Source organism: Podarcis cretensis, assembly GCF_951804945.1.
Source record: "Podarcis cretensis genome assembly, chromosome: 15".
Classification (NCBI taxonomy): domain Eukaryota; kingdom Metazoa; phylum Chordata; class Lepidosauria; order Squamata; family Lacertidae; genus Podarcis; species Podarcis cretensis.
Window position 1 is genome coordinate 29,520,530 of NC_137185.1, and position 25,906 is coordinate 29,546,435.

Here is a 25,906-nt window from a genome sequence, read left to right on the forward strand (position 1 = left end):
CGCCGCCTCTCCCCTTCCGCTCTCCTCTCCCTCCCTCCGACCTCTTAAAGGCGCAGAAACGAGACCACCGAGGGCAGCTGCTACTGGAAAGGAATGAGGCAGCCCCGGGGAATCCTTCGACAATCCGCCCACTCGGTAAGGGTACCGTCTGAGGGTATGCGAGGAGCCGGCGGGGGTTACTTGGAAGCGGGTCTGGCTCGCCAGCCAAGATGCGCAGAAAGAAAGAGGCGGCTCCTGCCTTGGGGACCAGGATGACATAGGAAAGGGGAACGTCCGCAGGTCGACGACCGTCGATCATGCCTGCGGAAGCCGGGACGTTCCTTTTGCAGCTCGAGCCTAACATTATGACAGGAAGGGTGTTTAGAATTCCTTCCCAGGTGTGGCTACTGGGAGCGAAGCGGAGCTGAGGTCCCCGGGGAGAACTCTGGGTGCTCTGGACGCGTCTAGGGAGGTGGGTGGACCTGGGCTGGGGCTGGAGGTGGAACCAGGACCTTGGCTCCACTAGTAGACTTTTTCTCTTTCTGATTTTTTAATCGAGCAGGATATGGCAGGGACGTTGGGATGAGGGTGGCTGTTGATCTGTAGTAACCGAAAGATCTGAGGGGAAGTACCGTGGCACTGACGATCCGCGACGGGTGGTTCTGAAATGTGGATCGCGGGCACCATTCTGTTGCGGCAACATGCGGAAATAAGAGCCTTCTGCAGAAATGTTGGACTCCAACTCTCACCACCATACAGTATGATTCACAGGGCTGATGGGAGTTGTAGTCGAGAACATCTGGAGAGCATCATGTTGGGGGCGGCTGGTCGTGTGGCACCTTAAGAGATTGGCGGGTTCTGCTACAGTAGGTGTTGAAGGTTCCAGAAGATGTCTTGCCTGTTTTTTGCAGGAGGTTATCACCGTTTGGAATAGGGGTGTGGTTTTCTCGTGGCCCTCCAGATGTTGCTGGGATGCCAAATGGCCATCATCCCTGACTACTGGCCATGCTGGCAGGGGCTGCTGGTAGTCCAAAACATCTGGACGGCATCGGGTTGGGGTAGGCTGGTCGTGTATCATCTTATAGCATCATCCGAAACTAGGGTGCCTAACCTGTGCTCCACCGGTGCCACCACCAACACGTGTTGTTGGGATTACAACTCCCACCATCCCTGAAATGTGCTGTGCTGGGTGAGGCTGACGGGAGTAGGAGTCCCGAGAACATCTGAAAAAACACAGGTTTTCCCTCCCGGACATAGAATTTTAGGGAAGAGCTCCCCCTCGTGAGATTTACTAAGAAGCTGCTGTCCCTTTAAATGGCCCCGCTTGGCTCTGGAGCGCCTCGCCGAGCCAATCAGCAGCCAGGTGACGTGTAATTTAACGAAACGTCCAAGGGCAGTTGTCACGTGATCCTCGGGCGCCGCCATGTTTGGTGTGGGCGTTCCTTACAACTCTGTGACCGTCGTATTTCCTCCGCCAAACCTGTCAAAGAGTTACGGTCACCGGATCTCTCGCGGCACATGGCGCCCGGCTTTGAGGATCTGATATGCCACACCGTCGAGTAGCCAGTAACGAAGATGGCGTCCGCGGCTTCACAACGCGTGGAGTGCGTTTTGTAATATGCTCGCACTGTGTGGGTCGCGCTAGGATTTGGCGGTGTCACGTCATATAATGTCCGGGTGGAAACTCCAGCCAAGCTTATAGGGACGTTAAAAGGAAATCCCCCCCGCCCTTGCCAGAGAGACTCCCTTCCCGAGTCTCGACGACAGCTGGATCAAGCCGGTGTTTCGGTGGAGACGGGCAGGAACCCAGGGGAGCATTCTGCGCCTCTGGTAGGCCGGAGTGTGGCCACTTTATTCGGGCAGGGAGGGTAGAAATTTGGGTGCCGGGGAGCAGACAGAACACGAAAGTCTACCGTCTTCCAGGTGGTGTTGGACTCCCATCAGCTCCACCCAGCGTGGCCAGTTGTCAGGGATGATGGAAGTTACAGTCTAGCAACATCTGGAGGACCCCTAGTTTAGGAGACAACTGTACCCCATCACAAGGAACAGACCAGAGAGCTCATGGAATCGTAGAAACGTAGAGTTGGAAGGGACGCTGAGGATCATCTCGTCCTACCCCCTGCAGTGCAGGAATATGCGGCTGTCCCATGTGGGACTCAAACCTGCAACTTTGGTGTTAACAATGCCACACTCTAATCCACTGAGCTATCTAGGTCCATATCCTATTCATTAGCACAGCAGAGTGGGTGGGACAGTGATTTATGGGCCCCAGATTGCTTGATCCCAATGCGCTTTTTTGTCAGTGGTCATCTTAGACACACCTGTGGTGATTCCCCCTCCATGGGCAGGATGATCCCATTTGTGGCTAAGGTGTGCATTCACATCATCTGAGGAGAGTATGAAATGCATGTAAATTTTGCATTCAGTATGAATTGTTGGTTACCAACTATTTTTTTATTCTTAGTTATGAAGATCCATCACCATGGCTGCTGCTGAAGCAGGAACCTTTTGCCAGTGGTTGTGGCCTAAGGGTCCCTTCTCTGTTATGTTACTTCTGACAAGAGGTGTCTGCTGTGGCTGTCCCAGATAGGCTACAACTGGAAGAAGTGCACGGACGACAGACAGACTTCCTTGGCTTATTGGCTTTGTCATTTGGGAGCACCCAGATCCAGCTCTGAGATGGGGAGGCTGCTAACCACCCCCCTGCTGATCAATTTCTTTGGCTCCCTTGTGGGCTTTGTAGCAACACTGATACTTATTCCAGCCTTCAAGGATCACTTCATTGCTGCCAAGCTCTTTGGGATTGATTTGAACAAAACTTCCAAGCAACCCATGTGAGTAGCTCTTGATTTTCCTGTATTCAGTTTTGATCCAGACTGCACTTGGAGGCTGCCAGGTTAGGGGCCTGAGAGGAAGTGTGGGGCTCTGATCTGGTACAGGCATACTGGGGCCCTGTGTAAAGACTGATAATCCTGGGCTGGATCTCATACTCCCAGAGCTGGCAGTCAGCAGTCAATAAGGAGAATTCCCTTTTTCTCATTGGGCGTTCCGGCTTTCTTTCAGCTAAGTCTTAACCCCTAACCCGGCACCCCAGTAAGCAGGACAGGCAAGGTCCTGGTGAGATGAGGTACCCATTACCTTGTGTGTTGTCTTTTCCCAGCCCGGAGTCCCAAGGTGTCATAAGTGGAGCAGTGTTCCTGATCATCCTCTTCTGCTTCATCCCAGTGCCCTTTCTGAGCTGCTTTGTGGAAGAGCAATGCAAGGCATTCCCACACCATGAGGTGAGAGTGGCTGTATTGGGTGGAGCTTGGAAGGGATTGGGGTGGGGGTGTTAAGAGTTGAGCCGACTAGATAAGTGCAAGGGGCAAGACTCTTACAGTGTCTCCCTACCTTGCAGTTTGTGGCCCTCATTGGCTCCCTCCTCGCCATTTGCTGCATGATCTTCCTGGGCTTTGCGGACGATGTTCTCAATCTGCGCTGGCGCCACAAGCTGCTTCTGCCCACCATGGCATCCTTGCCCCTGCTCATGGTCTACTTCACCAACTTTGGGAACACCACCATTGTGGTGCCTAAGCCCTTCCGGATGTTGTTGGGCATGCACTTAGACCTAGGTAAGTAGCCCAGGGCTTGCCCAAGCAGGTCTGGTCTGAGAAACATGCTGAGCATTATCCCCATGGAGAATTATTTATTTATTCATTCAACTTATACACCACCCTATACCCAGAGGTCTCGGGGCATTTCACAACAAGACCACAACATATAAAATCAAACCAAAAGCAGTAACCCAATAAACTGCACCACCCAAAGCCACATTCTAAAAGAGTGTTGGATGTCAATCAGATCAACCAAAGGCCTGGTTAAAAAAGAACATTTTTGCCTAGAGCCTAAAAGTGTATAATGAAGGCACCAGACGAACTTCCCTGGGGAGAGCATCCCATAGACAGGGAGCCACTGCAGGGAAGGCCCCGTTCTCATGTTGCCACCCTCCGGACCTCTCGAGGATGAGGCACATGAAGGGAGGGCCTCAGAATATTATCTCAGGGACTGGATAGGTTCATATGGGAAGAGGTGGTCCTTGAGGTATTGTGGTCCTTATGTTGCATGGTTGGTGGAATTTGAATAAAAGTGGGTTTTCTCTTGCAGGAATCCTATACTACGTGTACATGGGGATGCTGGCTGTGTTCTGCACCAATGCCATCAACATTCTTGCGGGCATTAATGGCCTGGAGGCTGGGCAGTCACTGGTGATCGCTGCCTCAATTGTAACTTTCAACATCGTAGAGCTAAACGGTGAGAAAGATCTAATGTCAGAGGGCTGCCACATGGAGTTTCTAGAGTGGGATGATATTCAGTTCTTCAGGCTAGATGCAGAGCAAATGTGGGACTGCCCCTCAGCATACATGCTGGGATTGTAGTAGCAGCTGTGGGCTCGGTGTGGACTAGCACATGTGCAGCTAGAGTCTCTGGAGTTGGTGCCAACTGGTTGACCTTCCTACTTTTTTATTTTTTACTCCCAGGAGACTACAGAGATGACCACGTTTTCTCTCTCTACTTCATGATTCCCTTTTTCTTTACCACATTGGGACTGCTGTACCACAACTGGTAAGAAACTCCATGGAATTGAAAAAGCCAGCCTGTTTCCAATGGAAGTGGGTGTGTTTGGGGGAGGTTGCAGGCTTCTGAGTTCACTCATAGCAAGGCAGGCTATGGTGCCTTGATACAGCTGCCATTTTGAGGGTTTGCGTGGGTTGCATAATTCCAGTCAATGTTCTTGTAAAATTTCCAGTGCCTTCTCTGGATTGCTCTGTGGGAGAATCTGGTGGCTATGAGGGCAGCTGCATTAGAAGGAGCTTCAAAGTGCTCAAATGTTCCCGTTTAGAATATTTAAACAAAAACGCAAATGTGCTTGTAGGTCATACGTGTGAAATCTAACTAAGAGGAAGAATCCCACCCTACCAAATGCCAACAAACACTACTGTAGGTGCAGCTTTCTGACACCACTGAAACTGGAATAAGCACTCCAGGACATAATCTCTTTCCTCTCATGCTGTGCCCAGTGTTCCACAAACTGTTTCCTCTTCCTACATCCTTCACCACTCCACATTTAACAACAACAACAACAACACAACACCACACACACACACACACACAGTTAAACTTGGCTCCCAAACACCAAAAACTCAGAAGTAAGTGCTCCATTTTTTGAACGTTTTCCAGAAGCCAAACATCCAACACGACTTCTGCTTGAGTGCAGGAAGCTCTTGCAGCCAATCGGAAGCCGTGCCTCGGTTGTCGAACATTTCAGAAGCCAAATGGGCTTCCGGAACGGATTACATTCAACAACCGAGGTTTGACTGTAATATGTTTTCAATTCATAAAGTCCATAAAGACCTCTACAGGTCAGTTACATTCTGCGTGAGATGATGCTGTCATAGGAATTGTGAGGTTGTGGGGGGAGAAAAACTAATTTAACCCAGCAAGCTCTTCCCTCTCTCACACACAAACAAAACTCACTGCAATTAACTGAATGCAACCAACCATGCTCTGGGCTCTCCAACCTCATGCACCTCCAACAAAAACAAACACGTTATTTACATTTGACATCATAATGAGTGCCAGGAGTGACCCCCTGCTGGGTCTTCTTCTGCAATGCATTGCCTGTGTTCTGACTGACCGTCTCTCCTCCGGCTGAGCGCAGGTATCCATCCCGTGTGTTTGTGGGCGACACCTTCTGCTATTTCGCCGGCATGACCTTTGCTGTGGTGGGGATCCTCGGGCATTTCAGCAAAACCATGTTGCTCTTCTTTATCCCACAAGTTCTCAACTTCCTCTATTCATTGCCACAGCTGTTCCACATCATTCCTTGCCCACGCCATCGGCTGCCCAGGTAACAACAACAACGACAAAAACCCTTCACTCCCTGTTAGATGCTGTCGTGCTTTGTGTGCAACTAGAGCACCACAAATGTAGTCCTTGGCTTCTAACCAAGGGATGTTGAGAACTGTAGTTCGATAAAGGGGACCCCTGACCATTAGGTCCAGTCGTGGCCAACTCTGGGGTTGCGCGCTAAACTCACTTTATTGGCCGAGGGAGCTGCCGTACAGCTTCCGGGTCATGTGGCCAGCATGACTAAGCCACTTCTGGTGAACCAGAGCAGCGCACGGAAACGCCGTTTACCTTCCCGCCAGAGCGGTACCTATTTATCTACTTGCACATTGATGTGCTTTTGAACTGCTAGGTTGGCAGGGGAAGGGACCGAGCAACGGGAGCTTACCCCATCGTGGGGATTCGAACTGCCAACCTTCTGATCGGCAAGTCCTAGGCTCTGTGGTTTAACCCACAGCGCCACCCGCGTCCCAAGGGGTTAGGGAATCACTATCAAAGGCTGGAAAGCAGTTGTAAATGCCAGTTTCCAAGAATATTTTGTTGAGGCCTGGATAGTGTAAATATGCCCTTCAAAGCTGCCTGTTTTCATAGGAAATGGATTGGTGAGAGTCTCCTTGGTTGGGTCCTTTCATCCATTCCTGGCAGAACCTCATCCTGCATTCTTTCTCCCATTGTGTCCCTTTTCATTGCTGACGGGAGCCTATCTCTCTGCAGATTCAATCCGGACACAGGAAATCTAGAGATGAGCTATTCCAGATTCAAGCCCAAGAACCTCTCTCCCTTGGGAGCAAATATCCTCAAGGTAAGGACAGAATAATATAACCTTCCATACTCTTTGATAGCTCGGCTGAAAGAAAAGGCTTTGAGAACCAGTTAGAGGGGGAAGTGTAATGAGGAGGGGTTGTGTAACAGAGAAAAGTTGCAATGGAGGTGGAAACACCCAGGTTTACTTTGGGCTAATGAAATACGATTGGGTGGAACACTTGCTGCTTCTCTAGCGTAATCCTAGAGCAGCACCGGTAACTAAGTTTCTCTCCCCAGATATCTGAGAAACTCCATCTAGTGGATGTGCATCAAGGAGTGGACAAAGATGGAGAATTCACAGAATGCAACAACATGACGCTCATTAACTTTGTGATAAAGCTTATAGGACCAACCCCTGAGCGAACCCTGACCCTTCTGCTGTTGCTGATGCAGGTAAGAGGCACTGGGAGAAAGAGCAGGCCGGTGTGAAAAGTTTTGAATAATGCTGTATCTCTGTATCTCAAATGGGTTGGTAATCCAGCTCCCTTCTCTGAGTTAAAATTCAGTAGGCATTGAGCCATATCAACTGCCACATAATTTTTAATCAAACATTGATGGTAGGGTGGGGGTGGAGAGAGAGCAAAAAAGATTTGCCCTTCCTCTAACCTGCCAGATCCAATTTCATGGTGTTGACAACTATGTGGGCAATATCTCATCTTCTCGGATTATACAATACCCTTTGCCTCTGTTTTATAGGTTGTGGGGAGCATCATCGCCTTTTCTATCCGGTACCAGCTCGTGCGGCTGTTCTATGACGTCTGAGCTGCCCTTGCCCCGTTGGTGCTTGATGGTGGTCTGCCTCGCAGCTCTCTCCCACATGGCCCACAGCTGCACTTGCCCCAGGGCAGTCAGCCTACCTTCGCAAGAGGGAGAAAGGCTTCTGGGGGGACTTTGGGGATGCACTGATGTCTTGTGGGCTTTTGTATCCATTTGGAGAGCATCTGCTGCTGCTGCTGCTGCTGCTGCTACTCCTGTTATAGGAACTGCACTTTGTTTGTATGTCAGTACTCTCTCTCTCTCTCCTGTATACTGACAGGGGAGGAGACACCATAATTTGGGGTGGCGGGGGGGTTGGCTTTTGAATATTTTTCTGGAGTGGAGCATTGTGCTGCTACCCTGAAACACAAACAGAAGCAAACCGGCAAAAAATGCATGTAAGCAGAACTCAGCTCTCCCTATTGCAATGCTCCCCACTTTCCCTGCTATGAGAGAGAGCGAGAGAGAGCTACTTTATGCTCTAGGAGTAAGTGTGTGTGTCCCTCCACAACAGAAGGAAGCAACTTCCCCCTTCAGGCTACCTGTAAGTACTTGAGCAAGGCTTCACTGTCAAAATCTTGATAGAATCAAAGCACCAGACAGCTCTGATGGGGGCTTGGGCTTTGCAATTGCAGTTTCCTTCCTAGTTGTTTGTGCTGTGTTTGTTTTGAAGGACTTTGTTTTTATGGTCTCATGGCTAATGCAGTGCCAAAACAGTGACCCCGAAGTGGGAAGGAATTCCGATTGAACCTGGTGGGACTGACTTCAATTCAAACCTCCTTAAGATCCTGTTGACGGTCTATTCAGGGCTGCTCTTCTAAACCGTTTCTATACTACTGTCCAACTCTCTCTCACAAACCCAAATGAAGATGATTTGGTATAGTGCTTTTTGGTTTCGTTGTCTTTTGCTTAAACGGAGCTGGCCTGAGTGTTGAAATGGAGGAGGAGGCTTGGATTAGCTGGAAGTGACATCTTGCGGATAGAGGAAAGAGGGAGGAGAGAATGGAGAATAATACATCACCCAGGTGACATCCTAGCTTTTAGTCATGAGGGAAGGACAAATGACTGAAGGGAGAGCAATCTGAGCAATCTTAGGTGCACAACAAAGTTTTCAAGCTTTCTCAGCCAACTATCCCTCTAGAACAGGCATGTCCAGCTCCCAAGTGACTGTGATCTACTCCCAGTATAAACATTCTGGAAGTGATCTACCCATGGGGGGGGGAGAGCAAAGGTTTTTGACCTTTTTTAGAGGGAGCGAAGTCAAAGTTGATGACCTTTTTCTAGGGGCGGGGGCTAAAGTTGATAAACTTTTTAAATTTCAGATAGGTAGCCATGTTGGTCTGACACAGTCGAAATAAATAAAATAAATAAATTATCCAGCAGCACCTCAGAGACCAACTAAGTATGTTCTGGGTATAAGCTTTTGTGTGCATGCACACTTCTTCAAATAACACTTTTTAAAGGGAGAAATAGCAAAGCTTATAGAGCTCACCTACAACAACAACAACGCAGCTGTAACAAGTACTTTCGCTTTCTAACTCCTCGACAAAATATTCATTTCACACAACAGGAAGAGTGGCGGCAGGGACTTTCTCTCCATTGCTAATCACTACTGCCAATCAAAACGGATCCCACGAGCGACCAGGGTCATCCTGGGATCAACTGGTTAGACATCCCTGTTCTAGAACATCTACCATGAAGTGCACCCTGGCTACTTCCCCTTCTAGCAGAGCCAGGGCAGCCCCCTTCCCCAAGCTGCTGGGACCTCTGTTACTCCCCCTACCCTTCCATTGCTTTCTCTTAATCCACACTATTCTCCAACATCCATTTGCAGCAGCAGGGCCAATAGCATGGGCGTAGCAAGGATTTTTGTTTGGGAGGGCTTTGTTGGGGGGGAGAAACCCACGTGATTGGTCATTTAGTTAAGTATTTCTATTGTTTTACTTGATCTAGAGGGGGCAACTGTCCCCCCCCCCTTGGCTAATGGTGAGGGAGGATCAGAAGTCATCTTGCCATACTTCCTACTGTCTTTGAGAGATGAAGTTGGAAACTAGATTATATTGCCCCACAAATGTGGGATCTTGCCAGAGAGCTGTATCTTTCTCTGATAGCTCTTCACATGGAGAGCAAGATGCACTTTTTCTACCAGGTTTTGGGCTGATTATCTACTTGTTCTTCTTCCTACTACTATGGGTGCTGGCTTTTAAAAATAGCATTTACTTTGGGGGTTAACAGTTTAGAAAAGTGGTAGATAACACAAGTGCACATTAATGTGTACATGATGAATGTGTGTTGGCAGACCCTGATTTTCTACCTGCTGCAGACATACGAAGCAGCAGTAAAGGAGGGGAGGCAGCGGCTAGCTACCTTTCATGAGCACAGCCAGGGAGGTGCAGAGACAGCTGCCCCCGCCCAATTCAAGTAAATAAATCTAAATAGTGAACTAACTGACCAGATCATTTGGTTCTTCCCCTCACCCCCCAACATAAAGCCTGCCACTCCTAAAATAAATCCTGATTCTGCTCATTCTGCCTTTTCTGTTTAAGGTGGCGCTAAAATTGAATGCCCAATACCTCCCCCACATTTAAATTTGGCGCGCGTCTTTCCTACTGGCTCCGCAAACCAACCAATGGGCGAGCAGATAACGATCCGTGCGCCCAATCCCTGCGTTCGTCTGACGCAGCCGAGGGCCAATGGGAATGCTAAAAGGTTGCGTCCAATGAGAAGAAAGAGCGGCGGCTATAAATGGGTAGGAAAGCGCGGGCTTTCTTTCCCCATTCATTCTTCGGTGGCTCGTTCACCTTTGGCGCCAGATCTTTCAGCCGAGAAGCATGTCGGGCCGCGGGAAAACCGGGGGCGGCAAGGCTCGGGCCAAGGCGAAGTCGCGCTCGTCGCGGGCCGGGCTGCAATTCCCGGTGGGGCGCGTGCACCGGCTGCTGCGGCGCGGCCACTACGCGGAGCGGGTCGGGGCCGGGGCGCCCGTCTACCTCGCCGCGGTGCTGGAGTACCTGACTGCCGAGATCCTGGAGCTGGCGGGCAACGCGGCGCGGGACAACCGCAAGACGCGCATCGTACCTCGCCACGTGCAGCTGGCCGTGCGCAACGACGAGGAGCTCAGCCGCCTCCTGGGCCGCGTCACCATCGCGCAGGGCGGCGTCCTGCCCAACATCCCCGCCGCCCTTCTGCCCCGCAAGGCCGGCGCTGGAGGAGGAGGAGCGGCGAGCGGAGCGGCGCCGAGGAAGAAAGCCACCCAGGCCTCCCAGGAATACTAGGCGGGCGAGCAGCAGCATCCTCTGGACGGGACTCCGGTAGCAGCCGGCGAAGGATGGACACGAGGACGGATCACGCAACCCCCCTGTTTTCCTTGGGGTTTGGTTTGGGACAAGGGTCAGGCGCCAGGACTGAGCGCATGGTTGCCTGGCCCACAAACGGATTGCTGAACTGGGTGGGGATCCCGTTGAAATTACGTTGCAGGGATCGCAGTGTTGGCTTTTGTTTTATTAAACGAATTTGCGCTGTTTAAACTGGGCTTTCTTAAGTTTATATGGGTGGGGGCAAGCCGGTTAGAAAATAAGCGGCAGGTGAGCTCTGCAAGGTTTCGCAAGAGCTACGTTCAGTGCACCAGTTTCAGTAGGCTGTATGATAACTCTTTATCAAGAAATTATTACATTCTTGCACTTTGCCAGGTTCAAACTCTGGGGAAGACTGGGATTGCCCCTTGCCTGAAGGCATCTGCAGGACCTTTGCCCGTTACTGTAAACAGTACTGTACTGAGCTGCATGAGCCAGTGGCCTGGCTGAGTGTAAGGCAGCTTCCTGTGTCCTCTTGGTCCTTACCATAAAAAGTTGAGGGTGTAGTAGAGATGTGGTATAGAAAAGCAGAGAGAGGAGTATCCACTGGTGCAGATTAAGATTCATGGTAGCCCAAAGCAGCATGGCTAACAGGCAGGAGAAAGGTCATTGTTGGCTTGGCATAGAAAACAGGTGGGCTTTCCCCCACCCCCCAATTAGACCATGCTGACTGGGACTGACATTTGTTTGGTGAAAACAGCCAAAGGGAACTCTCTTTCCTAACTTAATGGACTTTCCTGCCATTAGGCAAAAGGGTATTAAATTAATGGAGGTGACAGATGGCTCTATGGAGCTTACAGCATCTTGCTTTCATGTCCTGCTTATTGTATGGGTGCCTGGAAGCAGCTAGTTAGCCACTGTTGGAAAGAGGATGGAGTTCTGAAGATCATCTGAGATTTACAAAGTTTTCTTTCTACCCACCCTTACTTCATGACGGTTCTGTTATGACCAGGCAGGTTTGCTCCTTCCTGCTAAAGCCCTTTGGTGATTGTTTTGCAATACTCAGGTGAAAACAGGTCTGTTTACAAACTCAAAGAATTCTGGAAATTGTGGTTGCTTTAAGAGTGCTGGTATTGCAGCTCCCAGGGCAGACTGGTTCCCAGGGTTCTTTGAGGGAAAGCCATGTGCTTTAAAGGAGCTGGTATGCATACACAAGTAAGCTGCAGTAGATTCAGCTATAGCTAAACAAATAAGAATTCCACTACTTTCAGTTTAAATCTCTTTAATCCATTTGGCAATAATTAAAAAAAATATACACTTCATTCTATGCAACTGTACCAGGTTACATTATTCCTTACAGCAATCAATGAAGGCACCAACTTCTTTTAAATGGTTCTCTTTCTCAAAATTCAGGCTGTGTGTTAAAGGGAGTGATCCCCGCCAGCATGAATCTTCCATTGGAGGCTACAGCATGAGTCAGTCCTTAGCAGCACAGGTAAACTGTGGCGTAGCTACCATAATAAATTAAGATTCCCTTCACCGAGAGGGCAGTGGTTGATTTGCAAGAGACTTCATTGCTTCCAGGAAGGACAACGGCTAGAGCTTGACATCCATGGCAGGCCCCCATCAGGCATCGTTGAGCTGTCGGGCCACGTTGAGGATGTGCTTTGCCCCTCTGCTCAGGAGGAGCTCAGCCACCTGAATGCCTAACTTCTCTGCAGCCACTTGAGCAGACTGAGAGAAATTCTTTGCAGTGATGCCAACATGCTGGATGTCATCGTTGGGGCCATCTTCGTTCTGAAAAGTAAAAGTAAGATGCAAAATCCCTTAGCCAGCAATAGGACATTTGAGGGTTAGAGGCAGCAATTCAAGATTCACATTTATTGAAGGATAGTGGGGGATGCTGTGGTCTAAACCACTGAGCCTAGGCCTTGCCGATCGGAAGGTCGGTGGTTCAAATCCCCGCGATGGGGTGAGCTCCTGGTGCTCGGTCCCAGCTCCTGCCAACCTAGCAGTTCAAAAGCACATCAAAGTGCAAATAGATAAATAGGTACCACTCCAGCGGGAAGGTAAACAGCATTTTCGTGTGCTGCTCTGGTTTCGCCAGAAGCGGCTTAGTCATGCTGACCACATGACCCGGAAAAACTTGTGGACAAACGCCAGCTCTGTCAGCCAGTAAAGCGAGATGAGTGCCGCAACCCCACAGTCATTCACGACTGGACTTAACTGTCAGGGGTCCTTTTAGTGAGCCTCCAAATTTAACATTGGTTTTGTATCCTGCAGTAAAATTAGAGGAGGGAAAACAACCCATATGAACGAGATGCTACGATTGTACAGCTGGTCTTTTAATGGAGGAGGCTGAACAAGTGTGACTAACACTATTGGCCAAAACATCTATGAGCTTGTTAGCACATTACAATAAGCCATGGTTCAGTGTGAATGAGGAGCATGCTACTGCATACTTTGCAATAGTTCCTGCTTCACTCCTGTGAAGCAAACCAGGAAGTTGCACTTAAGCTTTGCTTCCTGTTAACACTGAAATCCAGGATTAGGGTCTGTTGCTGCCTTACATACAGTGGCTTGTTTGGGAGCAACAGGCCACAGTCTCTGCTTTGGATATAATAGGAAACAAAGCTTAAATAAGGTGTGGGGAAGCTTTGTCCCTCCAGATATTACTGAACTACAATTTCCATCAGTCTGAACAAGCAGGACCCATTGCTAGGAATGATGGGAAGTGTAGTTCAGCAACAGCCAAAAGCTCCCCACTTTGCTTAGATGTAGTTTTATTGGGTTTTTTCTCTCTCATGTCATGGGAGGAGCCAAGCAGAAAGGTTTTCCCCTGTGTGGAAGCCTAGAAAATGTGCTGTTTTGCAATACAGTAGCGGGTACCTCATGTGGAAAATAATTCATGCTTGCTTGCATGGTCTCACGTAGGCTCTCTGATCCATCAAGGCTGTAGACTGCTCCAGTCAAATATAACTAGGGAAAATAAAGAGAAAATGTCAACAGCACCGCACACAGCTCTCCCTTTGGAGGTGGTGCAGGAAAACCAAGGGATAGGCAGTGTGTGACATCTTCTACAAGAGTCTGGGATTCAGCATTAAGTCACCTTTTTAAAAAGGAAGGGTCCTAGAAGGACAGGAAGGAATTATCAGGCTGGAAGCAGCAACTTAAACTTTTATGTGAACTACCAAATCTTCCAGGATGAGTGCTGAGACTGATCCAGTCAAAAGGGAAATGAATGTCTGAAGTGGGGGGATTGCCAACTCAGCATTTTTAAAGTGGTTTATAAATGCTTTTTAATAATAACTATCAGCAACAGCCAATAGGATGATGGGGATTGGAATCAAACATCTGGAGAACCACAGATTCCCCATCTCTGGCCAGCAAACACCTAGTCGGTTGGTAATAACCATACATTATCTTCTGGTGATCCTTACAACAACCCTATAGAGTAGGCCAGTGTTGTTATCCTTGTACTGCAGGTGGAAGGCCAAGAAGGTGGGTCACATGTCATGAATGTGAGTTCGCTGGTTCAAGGGTTCTTTGCTCCATCTCAGTCAGGGAACACTTCCCTTCATACCAAGCAGGGCTATTGCATCCAGCACAGGTCTCTCCCTCCACCAACTGCTTTCAATGCTGGGAGCGGCCCACAAACCATTGCTAAGAGAGACCCAGCCTGGCAGCTGGCTGGAAAAAACAAGGCCTATGGTATTCTGAATTGTCATTACCTGGAAGTCCTTCAGCACGGTGTTCACTGCCACAGGGACACTGCAGCCACCTTCCTGGAATGGAAAATGTTAGGGAGATGAACGACGCTGCTGCCAAGCCTCCCTCTTCATTTTACTTTTAATTAGCATAGCACACCACTTTTCCATATTACTAAACAAGGCGGTTCACAGCAACAAAATATACAACAAAGAACACACCTTGTCATAACCTGATCCAATTAAAAAAGCCATAACATGGCATAACTTTAATGAATGACATATCAAATAAAGTAATATTCAATAATCTATTTGACTATAATGGTACACAATAAAATAACTCAAAACATCAACCAATGATGACTAAACAAATTCACTCTTAACAATTGCAATAAACTATCAATAATAACCGCAAGTCACAATGCATACCATGGGAAAGGATCAAACTGAGAAACGCAACTCAGAACTATTTTTTAAAAAAAAAATATCCCTGAACTCCTCTTCTCCCTGGGAAGGAAGCACCCCACTGCCCTGAGCCCCACATAAGCAGGTGGCTGCTGTGGCCTCCGATCAAGCACTTCCTGAAACCTACCAAGTGCTTCATGAAGGCCCTCTCTGCAATGCAGCGCAGCACCGTCTCACCGTCGTGCAGGACGGACACCATATCGAGGATCTCCTGGTCCCTGGCTCTCACCTCCACTGCTAGGGCTCCCTGGAGAAAGGAAGAGGAGCAGGGAAAGAGGCCCTTCTCAGCTTCTAGAACAGCCTAGTGGCTACGCAGCCCCCACAGCGTTCAAAGCCTCTGCTCTGCAACAACCAGGGTCAGCAGTCAGATAACAACAGGAGCAGAGTCTCTCTACTCTGTGAAGCAGGCTTGAGCTTGAGATGGAGACATATGACCACCAAAGCATCCACTACCCCTTTTCCCCACAAGCCCCTGCTAAAAACTGCTTTGAGTGGGTGGGGGGGGGGGGAAGCCAGCCATACTGACCCATAAGAAAAATTTCTAAATCCATATTATGCCAATGCCTTTATTAGGTCAACCAAAATGTCACAATATAGTGCAAGCTTTTAAGTTTCTGTGTTTTCTTTACTTCAGCCCAATGAATATTTCTGGGGGACTCAAAAGCTGGCACAATATTTTGTGACATTCTGGTTGGCTTTATAAAGTAATTGCCCTGTGATGGATTTTGGCATTTTTGTTGCTGGGATTTCCGAGAGACAAAAGAACATGTCTTCAAGGATTCCCACAATGCATACATTTCACCCACTTTTGGACAAGGGGCAAGCAAGGCATGCAGTGAAAGAGAGCTTAGCAACATTTTTAAATTTGGGGAAAGCCACTTTTACAGTTTACAGTTCATGCACTTTACAGTACATGGCCAGGATTGATTTGGGGATGTAGGCCAACAAATTCTAGAGGGCCACAGGTTAGCCATACCTGCACAAATGGGAGGATGCAGAAGCTGGTACCCACCAGGGCAAGCGGCGCAGCCTCGGAGCACCAAGGCCATTTAACCTTCCAGCTTTGGGATTCACACCAGGTGAGAGTTTGCTCTCTAGAGAGAATTTGTTGGAAGGTGTGCATAGCCTGACTTTGGGGTGCTCATTTGAGGGCGAGGAGCAGTTGGAGAAAGAGCGAAAGGCACCCTCAAGAAGAAGGGGTGTGTTGGGGAGGCTCAGCTGGGCCAGAACGGAGAGCACATCACATACCTGCCCAACTGCGTACAAGCAGTCTGCGGGGCTCAGGACCTGGAGTGGAGGGAAGCAGAACGAGGGTTGGTGATGCTCAGAACAAAGGCGGAGCAAAATATTTTATTTATTTTAAATTTGTATTCAGCCCTATACACCTCAGGGCGTTTCACAAATTCATTCAGTTTATATATCCCGAAGGAATGCAGACATCAGTGAGCATCTCAAGAACTGAAGACACAAGGAGGAGAAGCTCCCTGGGCACGATGAAGAGGCTGCGGCGGCGGGGGGGGGGGGGGATGACGACGACACAACCTCCATCCCAAACTCTTCTGCCCTACTTACTTGACCAATGCGGCTGTCCCAGCCCATCCGCCTGAGGCCAGCCGCTGCCAGGACAATGGCGCTGAAATCCTCCTTCTCATCCAGCTTCTTCAAGCGAGTGTTCAAATTTCCCCTCTACAAGAAGGATTAAGGGAAAACCACAGAGATCCCTGGTTGGATGGCCCATGGCCTACACTTCCAGAGCTGGCCACCAGGGAGGGTGTTCTAACACCACAGTCCCTCTCTGCAGGGGAGAAGGTGGCTCAAGACCTTAGCTCCTCTGCCAGGCCTCCGGGCTGCATCTCAGCACAATGCCTGGCTAGGCCCCGATTCAAAGCCAAGCCAGGGATGTGGGGCCTTGAAAAAGTTCATATTCAATATAACAAAAGCTGCATATTCAAAGGAATGACCACATTCTCCACTAGGAAATTCAACCTCCATGAGGTGTCCTTTTCGCACATGGTGGCAAGATTTGAGTGCAAAGGCTAAGCATGGTGAGACGGGGGAGGGGTACAGAGAGGGGGCATCACTGGTTTTTCAAGGGCCAGTCTAAGTCAAGGGGTCATTTTCAAAGGATACAATATCCCTGAATTCCAGGTGAGGGAACTTTCTCTTCAGCTGAGCTGCCCGGCGAAGTGAGCTGGTCCCAATCACGCTGCCAGAGAGCCAAAAGGAAAACAGTGTCAAAGAAGAGTCTGGACTGGCCAGCCTCACCCGTCTGAGCAGAGTTAGGAACAGTCCCCCCGGACACCTCTGCACAAACATTGTCTACACGGGACCATGTGCTGTTATTTCCAGGCAGCAAAGTGTCAACTCTGGCCAAGACCTCAGGCAGGCAGGGACCCCTCTCAGCACTGCTACCCAAGAGGTGTTGAAGCTGGGGCAAAATGCTAATTTCAGCCCTTCCTGCACACCAGATGGAACCCAAGGAAGGAACAAGTGGAACTCACCTCTTCTCAGGGAGGCTGTGGAGGCTCTTGCCTGCATGCTTAGGGTGGAAGACGACCGCATCATATGGACTCTCTCTCCTGCAACGGACAGACAGGGTTGCCTTTTAGGGAGCAGGTCAGCAGCAGCAGTTGCCTCCCAAGTTTCTTGCAAAGAGACAGCGGGAGGCTACATGACCTGGACTTTTGTCTGTTCACAGCCAAGGCCACCACTTGGCCTAAGGCAGTGGCCAGTTGAGATGGGTTAAAGAAGGCGTTACCCATCTGATGCTCTGGAAGTTAGGTGGTTTGGTGGGCACGCCCACTTCCACAGGGAACCAACAGCTGACGTGGAAATGGGAAGTCGGATGCCTGGCCAGGCCAAACTTTGATGGACCAAGAGCCAGAGCGTTGAGCACCAGTCAGGCAGAAGGAAGCAGAGGAGCCCAAACTCACTTGCAAATTGCGCCAATGGTGAAGCCAGGTGGGAGGGATGTGGGCAGGTCCTTCAGGGAGTGAACCACCAAGTCAACCCTGGAAGGGAAGAAATAAGCTGGTTATGGGTGTGCCAAACCTATGCGCCCAGGATGGGCAGAGAGAGCAATTATGAAGCATAAGACCTCAGCGCAGATGCCTGCTTGGCTATGAAGCTTTGCTGGGTGGGCCTGGGCATGTCAGCCTCAATGTGGCCTACTGCTCAGGATTGCTGTGACACAGTTTTAAACACCAGACCCTGATGTTTCAGAAAGAGCAGGAAAAACACCCGTTATTTTACGGAAGGCACCAGAGCTCTCTCTTCCCAGTTATGCGCCATGACTAGGTTCCCCCTCCCCACAATTGCTGGAAACGCTTTCGCTCAAGAGAAGACTTCCTGGCTCTGGAAGAATCCATTGCCTACAAAGGACATAGACTCCTGCTCAAAGCAAAAGCACCAGCACCAAGGGCACCACCAGGCATTGCCTGCCAAGGAGAGCTTTCTCCTGCACTTCCCAGCCAAACAGAACTTACTCATTTCTTTCCAGTGCATTTTCCAGTTCCTTCGTAAATAGGCTTTTCTCGCCAATCTAAATAGGAAAAGAGCATGTTACAACCTGGGCTGCTTTTTCTATCCACTGCTGGTTGCGTCTTGAGCCCATGGAGCATACGGCTTCTTACCTTGGACAGAGCTGTGTCCAGGATCTTGTCACCTGTGGTTGACATGGCAACTATTCAGAGAGAGAGAGAGGAAGGAAAGAAGGAAGAGGGAAGATCAGGAAGGATGACAAGCACCAGTAGGACATGAGCTACAACAAGGGTGAGCAATGTGTGGACTTCCTAGATGCTCACTGCTTTAGTAGGGTAGGATACAAACTGGCGCCAGGAAAAAACACCCCTCTTATCCTAGGCCTTTGGCTACTTAAATAATCTATGGCCTTTTAAACTGTGTGGGTGGGGGATATTGTTTATGTTTGCTACTATTTAACGTGTGGCATAACTGATAATGTGTTGGGTGTAGGACCTGGGAGACCAGGGTTCGAATTCCCACTCAGCCATGAAGCTCACTGGGTATCTCTTAGTCTAACCTACCTCACAGGGCTGTTGAGAGGATGAAATGGGGAGGAGAACTATGTACAATGCCTTGAGCTCATTGGAAGGGGAAAAAGGCATACAGTGGTGCCTCGCAAGACGAAATTAATCCGTTCCGCGAGTCTCTTCGTCTAGCGGTTTTTTCGTCTTGTGAAGCAAGCCCATTGACGGTTTAGCGGATTAGCGCTATTAGCGGCTTAGCGGATAAGCAGATAAGCGGCTTAGCGGCTTAGAAAAAGGGGAGGGAAAGGGGAAAAAAACCGCAGGAACTCGCAAGACATTTTCGTCTTGCGAAGCAAGCCCATAGGAAATTTGGTTTGCGAAGCACCTCCAAAACGGAAAACCCTTTCGTCTAGTGGGTTTTCCGTCTTGCGAGGCATTCGTCTTGCGGGGCACCATTGTATAAATGAAATAAATAAATAAATAAATAAATAAATAAATGTTATGTATTTTGGGATTTTACAAGGTAAGCCACTCTGTGAGTCTTGAAGGAATGGTCATACAGAAATTAAATTAATTAATAATTAATAATATTAATAATAATAATACAAAGCTAGGTGCCACACAAGCCCATCCTCTCCATGCACCAGGTCAGAAAAGCTCAGCACTCTGTCTGTGCACCTGAGGCTGCTCTTACCCAGCACCTGGATGGAGCTCCTGTGTTGGCTTGCTCTCTCCCCATCCACTACTTGGCCAATACCTAATTCCCAGGCTTCCTGCCTCACACACTCACCAATCTCAAAGCAGAGGTGAGGGTGGCGCTCCTGCAGCATCTGAACCACGCTGTCCGTTTGGATCCGGGCGAGCTGCAATTTCAGAGAGAAGGAAGGCAAAGTCAATCAGTGTGCCCTACTTATGACCCAAGAGGCGCAGGCGGCAAGTGTGCCCAACGCACCTGCTGTCAGAGGAAGACATGTGCGCAGATTCTTGCTCCGATATGCTGTTCCCACAACAGCCCAGAAGACATGAGACTTCAAGTCCCACTTCCTATGCACTTCACTCTCATCGGTTTTGGGTCCGGTTCATGTCTGTGATCTGCTCTGCCCCCCCTCCCCCCAGCTTTGGAGGCCCACAGAGAAAAAGCCAGACATGAAGAGAGCCAACCTGGCTTGAGCCAGTCAGAGAATGAAAAGGAAGCAAAGGCAGCAGCGCAGCTGATGTGTGCTCAGCAAACCTCCCAGAATGAAGCTCTGCAGAAATACCATTCATGGACGCCAAGTGTTGCAGGATTCCGGACAGGCAAAGGGAAGGACTTCTTCACACAGAGCGTAATTAAATTTCAGGGTTTGCTCCCACAAGACATAGAGATGGTCATCAATTTCAGGGGCTATAAAAGGGGGTGAAAGGCTATCAATGGAATATTAGCTACAATGGCCGTGTTGTGCATCCAGCGTTGGTGGTTGTGTGCCTTTGAATATCAGTTGCTGAGAATTGCAATAGTGAAAAGATTGCTGCTGGACTCAGGTCCTTCTTGTGGGTTTCCAAGAGGCATGTGGTTGGCCACTGTGAGAACCGGATACTGGACTAGATGGGTCTTTGACGTGACCCGGCTGCAGGGCAATTCTTATGTTCTGAGAGAAGGAGTGGAGACCCACTTCTGGCGCCCAGGACAGGGCTTCTAGGGAAAAGGAGATGCCGCCCTGAGGTGCCGCCCCATCCTAGGCCCCTGTTCCAAACAGGCTTTCTGGGTTTATTCCTGAGCTGCCACCAGCCTCAACAACAGGAGGCAGATGGGAGATTAGCTCTCCACCGCAAGGGTGGAGCATTATCTTTCATTACAAGTCTGCCCCTCCCAGTCTTGGCTTTTGGGCGTACTTCTTTGCTCCTGCTAGGGCGGCCCATGGGGAAATCTTTGCATCCTCCTGGCAAAAGAAAGGTCAGGGGAATTGATAGTTGCTCAACACCACCAAAGCAATTCAGCTGGAGAAGTATGGATTAATTGCCAAGTGGATACAAATGAAAAGTTTTAAGGTCGTTCTTCAATAAGCAGCAGCGAAGTAGCACAGCTGACAAAACACTTAAGGCAGTATAATGCAAATGACGTAACAGCCTTACAAACGAAACCCTGTGGCTGCTAGCAAATTACAGCAATAGTAGCAAAGGGACAAAGTATTGAGGAGCAGCACTGAGTGAAATATAATTCAGAAAGATGCACATTTGGGAATACAGCTCCTGTGATACTTAGCCTAATATGAATTTGGAATTTGCTACTGCTGAAGGGGAGGGCAAGGATAGTTCCCAGAATATGTGAGTTCCTGCAAAGCAGCCATTAAGAGCTCCGGCAGCAGTGGGGGACTCTAAGTCTAAGCTCTGCTTGATACAGAAAACCCAGCAAACATCTCTAAGAAAGGACTGTCCAGCCTCTGCTCCCAGTGAGGCAATACAGGAAACTGCATTATCCCAAGACAAACCATTGCTCCCTCTAGCTCAGTTCGGTCAGCACTGACTAGCAGCCATTCTTCCAGGGTTTCAGGCAGGGAGTCTTCTTTCACAGCCCTACCTGGAGATGCCGGGGATTGAACCACAAGGGCTCCACCACTGAGCTCTGTCCCTTCCCAAGGGAGAGTCCACCATGGTTTCGGTGTCAGGACTGCTCTTGCCTTTAAGAAGTCTCCAAATGCTCATCTGAGTTCTCCCCTCCTGGGATATAAGCCCCTAGGATCTAGTCCTGTCCTCTGGCACAACAGAGGATAGTTCTTCGTCCTTTTTTTAAGGCATTTTTATATATTGCTATTATCCACCCCTATAACTCAGGCCTTTAAGAATACACTTCATTCTATGACTTGCTCTCTTCAGCACCAGCCGTCTTTCCCTGCCTTCCTCTGTTCCAACCTGGTTACTAGGAAAGCAACAGAAAATGCCCTGTTGTCCCAATGCAAATCCATTCACCAGTCAATGCTCAGTCCTGTTTGTACGAACACTTTGCAAGAAGCAGACCCAGGAAAAGCAGCAGGCAAGCAAGAGAACGGTAAAGACACAAGAACCTCACCTGGCTTTTCCTTGTTCCCACGCGGATAGTCTCTTTCTTCAAGCCATTCTTCTCCTGTGAAGAAATGTCTCCAATTACTCCAAAGAGGGAGGGTTATTATGGTGGCAATTCCACAATCTCCCCGCAAAACCCTACACCAAGAGGAAGCTTGCACCAGCCAAGCCTTTCCTCGCAAAGGGGCTGCCAAGCAGGGTGGGACAGTTAAGCCATGGAAGTGGACACAGAAGGCATCCCAGGAAGCCCCACACTGGAACTTTCCTGGGCAGACACCTTCTGCAATGTTCGCTACATTAAAAGGAACAGCCCTAAAGGATAGCTGGGCAACGTGCAATTAGATACCCATCCCTCTTGCCTGCCTCCCTTGTGTCAGATCTAAAATTCTACGCTTCTCTGGGCAGGGGTCCGCCTTTCCCTTTGTTATGCTGTAAAGCACCATAACATCGTTGGCACAACCACAAAGAACTATTACTAATGTCGTTTTTATTGCCTGACCTGACCAGTCCTAGCCCAGCAACCCTTGACAGGCTTTAGGGCAAAGAACACATGTGTCAAAGACCTGAAAGAAGCATAGGTTATTCAGTAGCACAACTGGCCCCAAGGGGCAGTCATCTGCTTCCCAAGAGTCCCCCAAAGACCAGGCCGCGCAACGCAGGTAAGCAGCACATGGAACGAGCAAGGGCCCTGCAGGAAAAGGTGCCTGCAGAGCCATACAGGGCACAGGACAAGATAGCACTGAGACAAACATTATCAGTTAAGAGCCTATCAAGTCCTAATTGCAGATAGAAGTATTCCTCAGTAGGGTCTGTCTGTTGCGGTAAAGTTTCACCCCAAAATATGTCATAATACACACAGCTGAAAAGAGAGATTGTGTATGCATGAGTGTGGGTAAGAGAGGCAGGGAGAGAAGTATGAAGTCCTGGACAATAACCCAGGGCCAGAAAATCTTCAGACCTGTCAAAATGGCTGTTAAGATTTGGAAATATTTCCCCAGACCTGCAAAGAGGCTTGGAGAGACATATGCCTCTTACCTGACTGTCCTGCAGCACCACCTTTGCCATCTCAACAGAGGTTTGCAACCCAGGACCCAGTGAAGAGGAGAAGAAAGATGTCTTTGCTAGAGGGGAGAGGAAGACCTGCTGCCTTGCTCTGTCAGCGTCTAATCAAGGGAGTCTCTCCTTGCAAACTAGCCCCAACCTGGCAGCAGAGATAAGGCAGAGAAGGGGAAAGGGCGTTCAAGGGGGGTGGGGAGAAGGAAGGAACTGAGCCTGGAGGGAACTGCAGCTGCAGGGGCTGCTTGCAAGGAACTGTCCGGGTTTTGCACAGAAAGAAATTGTTCTGGGAAAGACAGGCAGCAGAAGACAATCTCCCAGAGCAAAGCAATTGACAAAGGGGCCATTTGCACAAGTGAACAAGGGACATTTCAACCACTTATTTGCAATATAGGGCAGGGGGAGGGTGGCGGCGCAGATGGGGAGATACAATCAAACTGCATGGCAAACAACTATAATCTCAATGGATCAGAATGCAGGAAGCTATCATCCTGAGAACCTCCTTGCTTCCGCCCATGGTGGCCAGGGCTATCTGTGCCATCCACAAAGTTCTGCAGCAAGGAAGTGCACAAGCTGGGCTGATATTTACTTTCTAGGACATCTCCCAAGAGAATGCGGCTCTTCTTAGGGTGGTGGCTGTGGAAAGGAGTACATAAAGACAAGAAATGGGATGCAGCGAGATAGGAAAAAACACAGGAAAGTGGCACAGGTAGGCAGTAGAGCTAAAAATGGGCAGTAGATATCAATAGTTCATAGGAGAGATTGGTAGTCACAAGGTACTGAAGCCCCATGTGTGACTTCTGGAAGTCAACCCCAAATCATCAGTTCCTTTCAGTCTTCATCAAACATAGCCATGAGCACTAGCTATTTAGCTTCAGGGAAGAAAAAGAGAGATACCATCAGGGTGCTGAAAGCAGCAGTTTCTGTGTTTGTAGGGCAATTATGCAGCCAAGGGGGACAGAAAGAGGTGCTTAGTGTGAAGAGAGAAGAGAATTTGTTTGAATCTGGGACTGAAAACACAGAAACAGGCAAGCTGTGTAGGTGTCCACCATACAGTATCACCCAAAAGGCTCAGGCCCAACAGCCCAAAATCCAGGCAAAGGCTCGGGTTTGGAAGCTAATATAACAGTCTCCCCATGGGAAGGCTATGGGATGTATTCCCAGCGGAACTTTGAAAGGGTATGTGAAAGTGTGAGTGTGCACGCAGAAACTAGAAAAACAGCTTTATGAAGCACCCTATAGCAGAGGGGAATGCAAGAGGGCACCTGAAAGCAGCAAACCCACACTTCTCTTCGCCGCCACCGCACTCTGGCTCACCTTGGCTGCCAGTAGAAACTGCCTGGAGATATCTGTACAGTGTACTACCTAACAGGGCAAAGGTGTGTCCTACCAAGCCACCCTTCGGATTAGGCAAGAGTGCCTTGCCACACAGAGGCAGAGCTCAAGTTGCACAACGTTGTGCAAGAAACAAGAGGCATCTGATTTTGGCAGGAGCACATTCTAGAAATGCAACCTGCCTCCCTTGACCGGCAAAGGGCAAAATAGCCCTGGGAGAAACACCAGCCTCTCCCAATGTTTCTCTGCAGATATAAAGCGGATTACAGGGATACTAACATGAAACACTTTGGGCACTCGAATGAGGCCAGTGCCCTGTTGTTGTTCTTGTTACTGTTGTTATCATAAACAAAATTGTGTGTGTGTGTGTGTATATAAATCGAGTTTCATAAAAATCAAACTAGCACTACCATTTAACAACTATATTCCCCCTTCCTAAGGAAAGTAGCACTGGAGGACACACAGGTGTAGGAAAAGAGAGATACCACCCAAGTAAGTCGGGGGGTGGGGAGGAGTAGCAGATAGGCAGACGTGGTCGGAGACAACCCCCGTCCCCGGGCCCATCAGCGGGGGCTGAACTCATTTGCATCTCATTAAAGACCCCCGCGACGCACGTGAGGTCACCACCATGAACAGAGGTCACCTCGCGACGTCCTCCGCCATTGGCTGAGCCCCGGGAAGCCCCGCCCCTCCGGCCCCTCTCTCTCCCTCCCCCTCCCCAAAGCGAGCGAAGAGCCGGTCAAGGCAGCGGCGGAGAGGCTCACCGAGGCGGGCGGCGAGCTGGTCATGCCGCTGGTGGCGCCGAGCAGCGAAGGGGGCCGGCAGGCAGGCGGGGCGAGGGCTGGAGGGGGTCCCGCTCTGGGTCAACTAGGCGCTGCCGGTTCCATCGCCACTCCGGGGAGCCACGCATGCGCCTCCCCGTCCCGGACGTCACTTCCGGCTTCCTGTTCCTCCCACAGGCGACTTTCCATGAATGGGAGGTGGCTCCCGATGCCCTTTATACCGTAATTACCGTCGACGCGGCGCACGCCCTTTTCAGAAACGTGAAGCCGGGGGCGCCGCTGGATTGCCTCGCGTTCCGGTCCTTGCAGTGAGGCGCTGTGGACGCAGCACGTGGCTCCGGCCGAATATTTTACGGGCAGTGGAGCGTCTCCTGCCCGAATACACCAGTTAGGCGTTTGAAAGGGGCTGACCTATAGTATTATGCAAACTACCTGCAAATCGCCTTCAACAGTGTCACGAAATTCATTCTAAAATTGAGGAAACGTTGCTTGAAAGGCCTGGGAGAGCCGCTACCAGCCAGCCAATGAGGCAGAAGGGCCAATGGTCTGGTTGGTGTAAAGCTGCTTCCTGTGTAACTCTCTGCTACAAGATGAGCTGACAAGGAACGCTACCTTAAACGGAGAGGTCTCTCAGGCTTCTCATCCTGTAATATGGAGCCCCCAGGGGCACAAGAAGTAGATCACTGCATACTGAAAATGGGACCCACTGACTGGTGTTCATCCCTGATGGTGCTGCAAATGAGTTTATTGGAGGTGGCCTAATTAGCAAGTGCAGCTGGCAGGATAGTAGACGAGTGTGGTGCTCGACTGGATCCAGCAAG

The 25,906-nt window shown here is 49.6% G+C and overlaps 3 protein-coding genes across 6 annotated transcripts; 2 read left to right on the forward strand and 1 right to left on the reverse strand.

Moving 5' to 3' along the window:
* The first annotated feature begins 43 nt into the window (after positions 1 to 43).
* DPAGT1 (dolichyl-phosphate N-acetylglucosaminephosphotransferase 1) lies at positions 44 to 8,310 on the forward strand. 3 transcript variants are annotated; one of them, XM_079956062.1, is made up of 10 exons: positions 44 to 135; positions 2,444 to 2,813; positions 3,140 to 3,260; positions 3,377 to 3,590; positions 4,123 to 4,269; positions 4,497 to 4,581; positions 5,678 to 5,866; positions 6,580 to 6,667; positions 6,907 to 7,062; positions 7,366 to 8,310. In XM_079956062.1, the coding sequence occupies exons 2-10, from the start codon at positions 2,659 to 2,661 to the stop codon at positions 7,429 to 7,431; spliced, it is 1,221 nt and encodes a 406-aa protein (XP_079812188.1). In that variant the 5' UTR covers positions 44 to 135; positions 2,444 to 2,658; the 3' UTR covers positions 7,432 to 8,310. The 3 variants fall into 3 exon arrangements, with proteins under 3 accessions (XP_079812188.1, XP_079812189.1, XP_079812187.1); XM_079956063.1 differs by lacking the exon at positions 44 to 135 and adding an exon at positions 1,403 to 1,583; XM_079956061.1 differs by lacking the exon at positions 44 to 135 and adding an exon at positions 1,603 to 1,809.
* Positions 8,311 to 9,304: 994 nt separating this feature from the next.
* On the forward strand, positions 9,305 to 10,949 carry H2AX (H2A.X variant histone). The gene has a single exon (XM_079956068.1). It carries the CDS (start codon positions 10,257 to 10,259, stop codon positions 10,695 to 10,697), a length of 441 nt encoding a protein of 146 aa, XP_079812194.1. The 5' UTR covers positions 9,305 to 10,256; the 3' UTR covers positions 10,698 to 10,949.
* A 1,031-nt stretch (positions 10,950 to 11,980) lies between these two features.
* HMBS (hydroxymethylbilane synthase) lies at positions 11,981 to 25,230 on the reverse strand. Of its 2 annotated transcripts, none has more exons than XM_079956066.1 (14): positions 25,068 to 25,230; positions 21,920 to 21,973; positions 19,664 to 19,736; positions 18,520 to 18,569; positions 18,373 to 18,428; positions 17,821 to 17,898; positions 17,389 to 17,466; positions 17,018 to 17,093; positions 16,460 to 16,573; positions 16,136 to 16,174; positions 15,015 to 15,134; positions 14,447 to 14,500; positions 13,605 to 13,694; positions 11,981 to 12,512 (listed from the first exon to the last, which is right to left on the reverse strand). In XM_079956066.1, exons 1-14 carry the CDS (start codon positions 25,089 to 25,091, stop codon positions 12,342 to 12,344), a joined length of 1,077 nt encoding a protein of 358 aa, XP_079812192.1. In that variant the 5' UTR covers positions 25,092 to 25,230; the 3' UTR covers positions 11,981 to 12,341. The 2 variants fall into 2 exon arrangements, with proteins under 2 accessions (XP_079812192.1, XP_079812191.1); XM_079956065.1 differs by lacking the exon at positions 25,068 to 25,230 and adding an exon at positions 22,948 to 23,184.
* Between the last annotated feature and the right edge of the window lie 676 nt (positions 25,231 to 25,906).

What these genes read in the sequence shown, in the direction of transcription:
- DPAGT1 (XM_079956062.1), top strand. Translation starts at nt 2,659, where the DNA reads ATGGGGAGGCTGCTAACCACCCCCCTGCTGATCAATTTCTTTGGCTCC. An exon ending in TGGGAGCAAATATCCTCAAG is followed by an intron (nt 6,668 to 6,906) that starts GTAAGGACAGAA and finishes TTCTCTCCCCAG; the next exon opens with ATATCTGAGAAACTCCATCT. An exon ending in TTCTGCTGTTGCTGATGCAG is followed by an intron (nt 7,063 to 7,365) that starts GTAAGAGGCACT and finishes TCTGTTTTATAG; the next exon opens with GTTGTGGGGAGCATCATCGC.
- H2AX (XM_079956068.1), top strand. Translation starts at nt 10,257, where the DNA reads ATGTCGGGCCGCGGGAAAACCGGGGGCGGCAAGGCTCGGGCCAAGGCG.
- HMBS (XM_079956065.1), bottom strand. Translation starts at nt 22,977, where the DNA reads ATGGCAAAGGTGGTGCTGCAGGACAGTCAG. An exon ending in TGGGAACAAGGAAAAGCCAG is followed by an intron (nt 19,737 to 21,919) that starts GTGAGGTTCTTG and finishes CTGAAATTGCAG; the next exon opens with CTCGCCCGGATCCAAACGGA. An exon ending in ACCTGGAATTCAGGGATATT is followed by an intron (nt 16,574 to 17,017) that starts GTATCCTTTGAA and finishes TCCTTCTTGTAG; the next exon opens with AGGGGAAATTTGAACACTCG.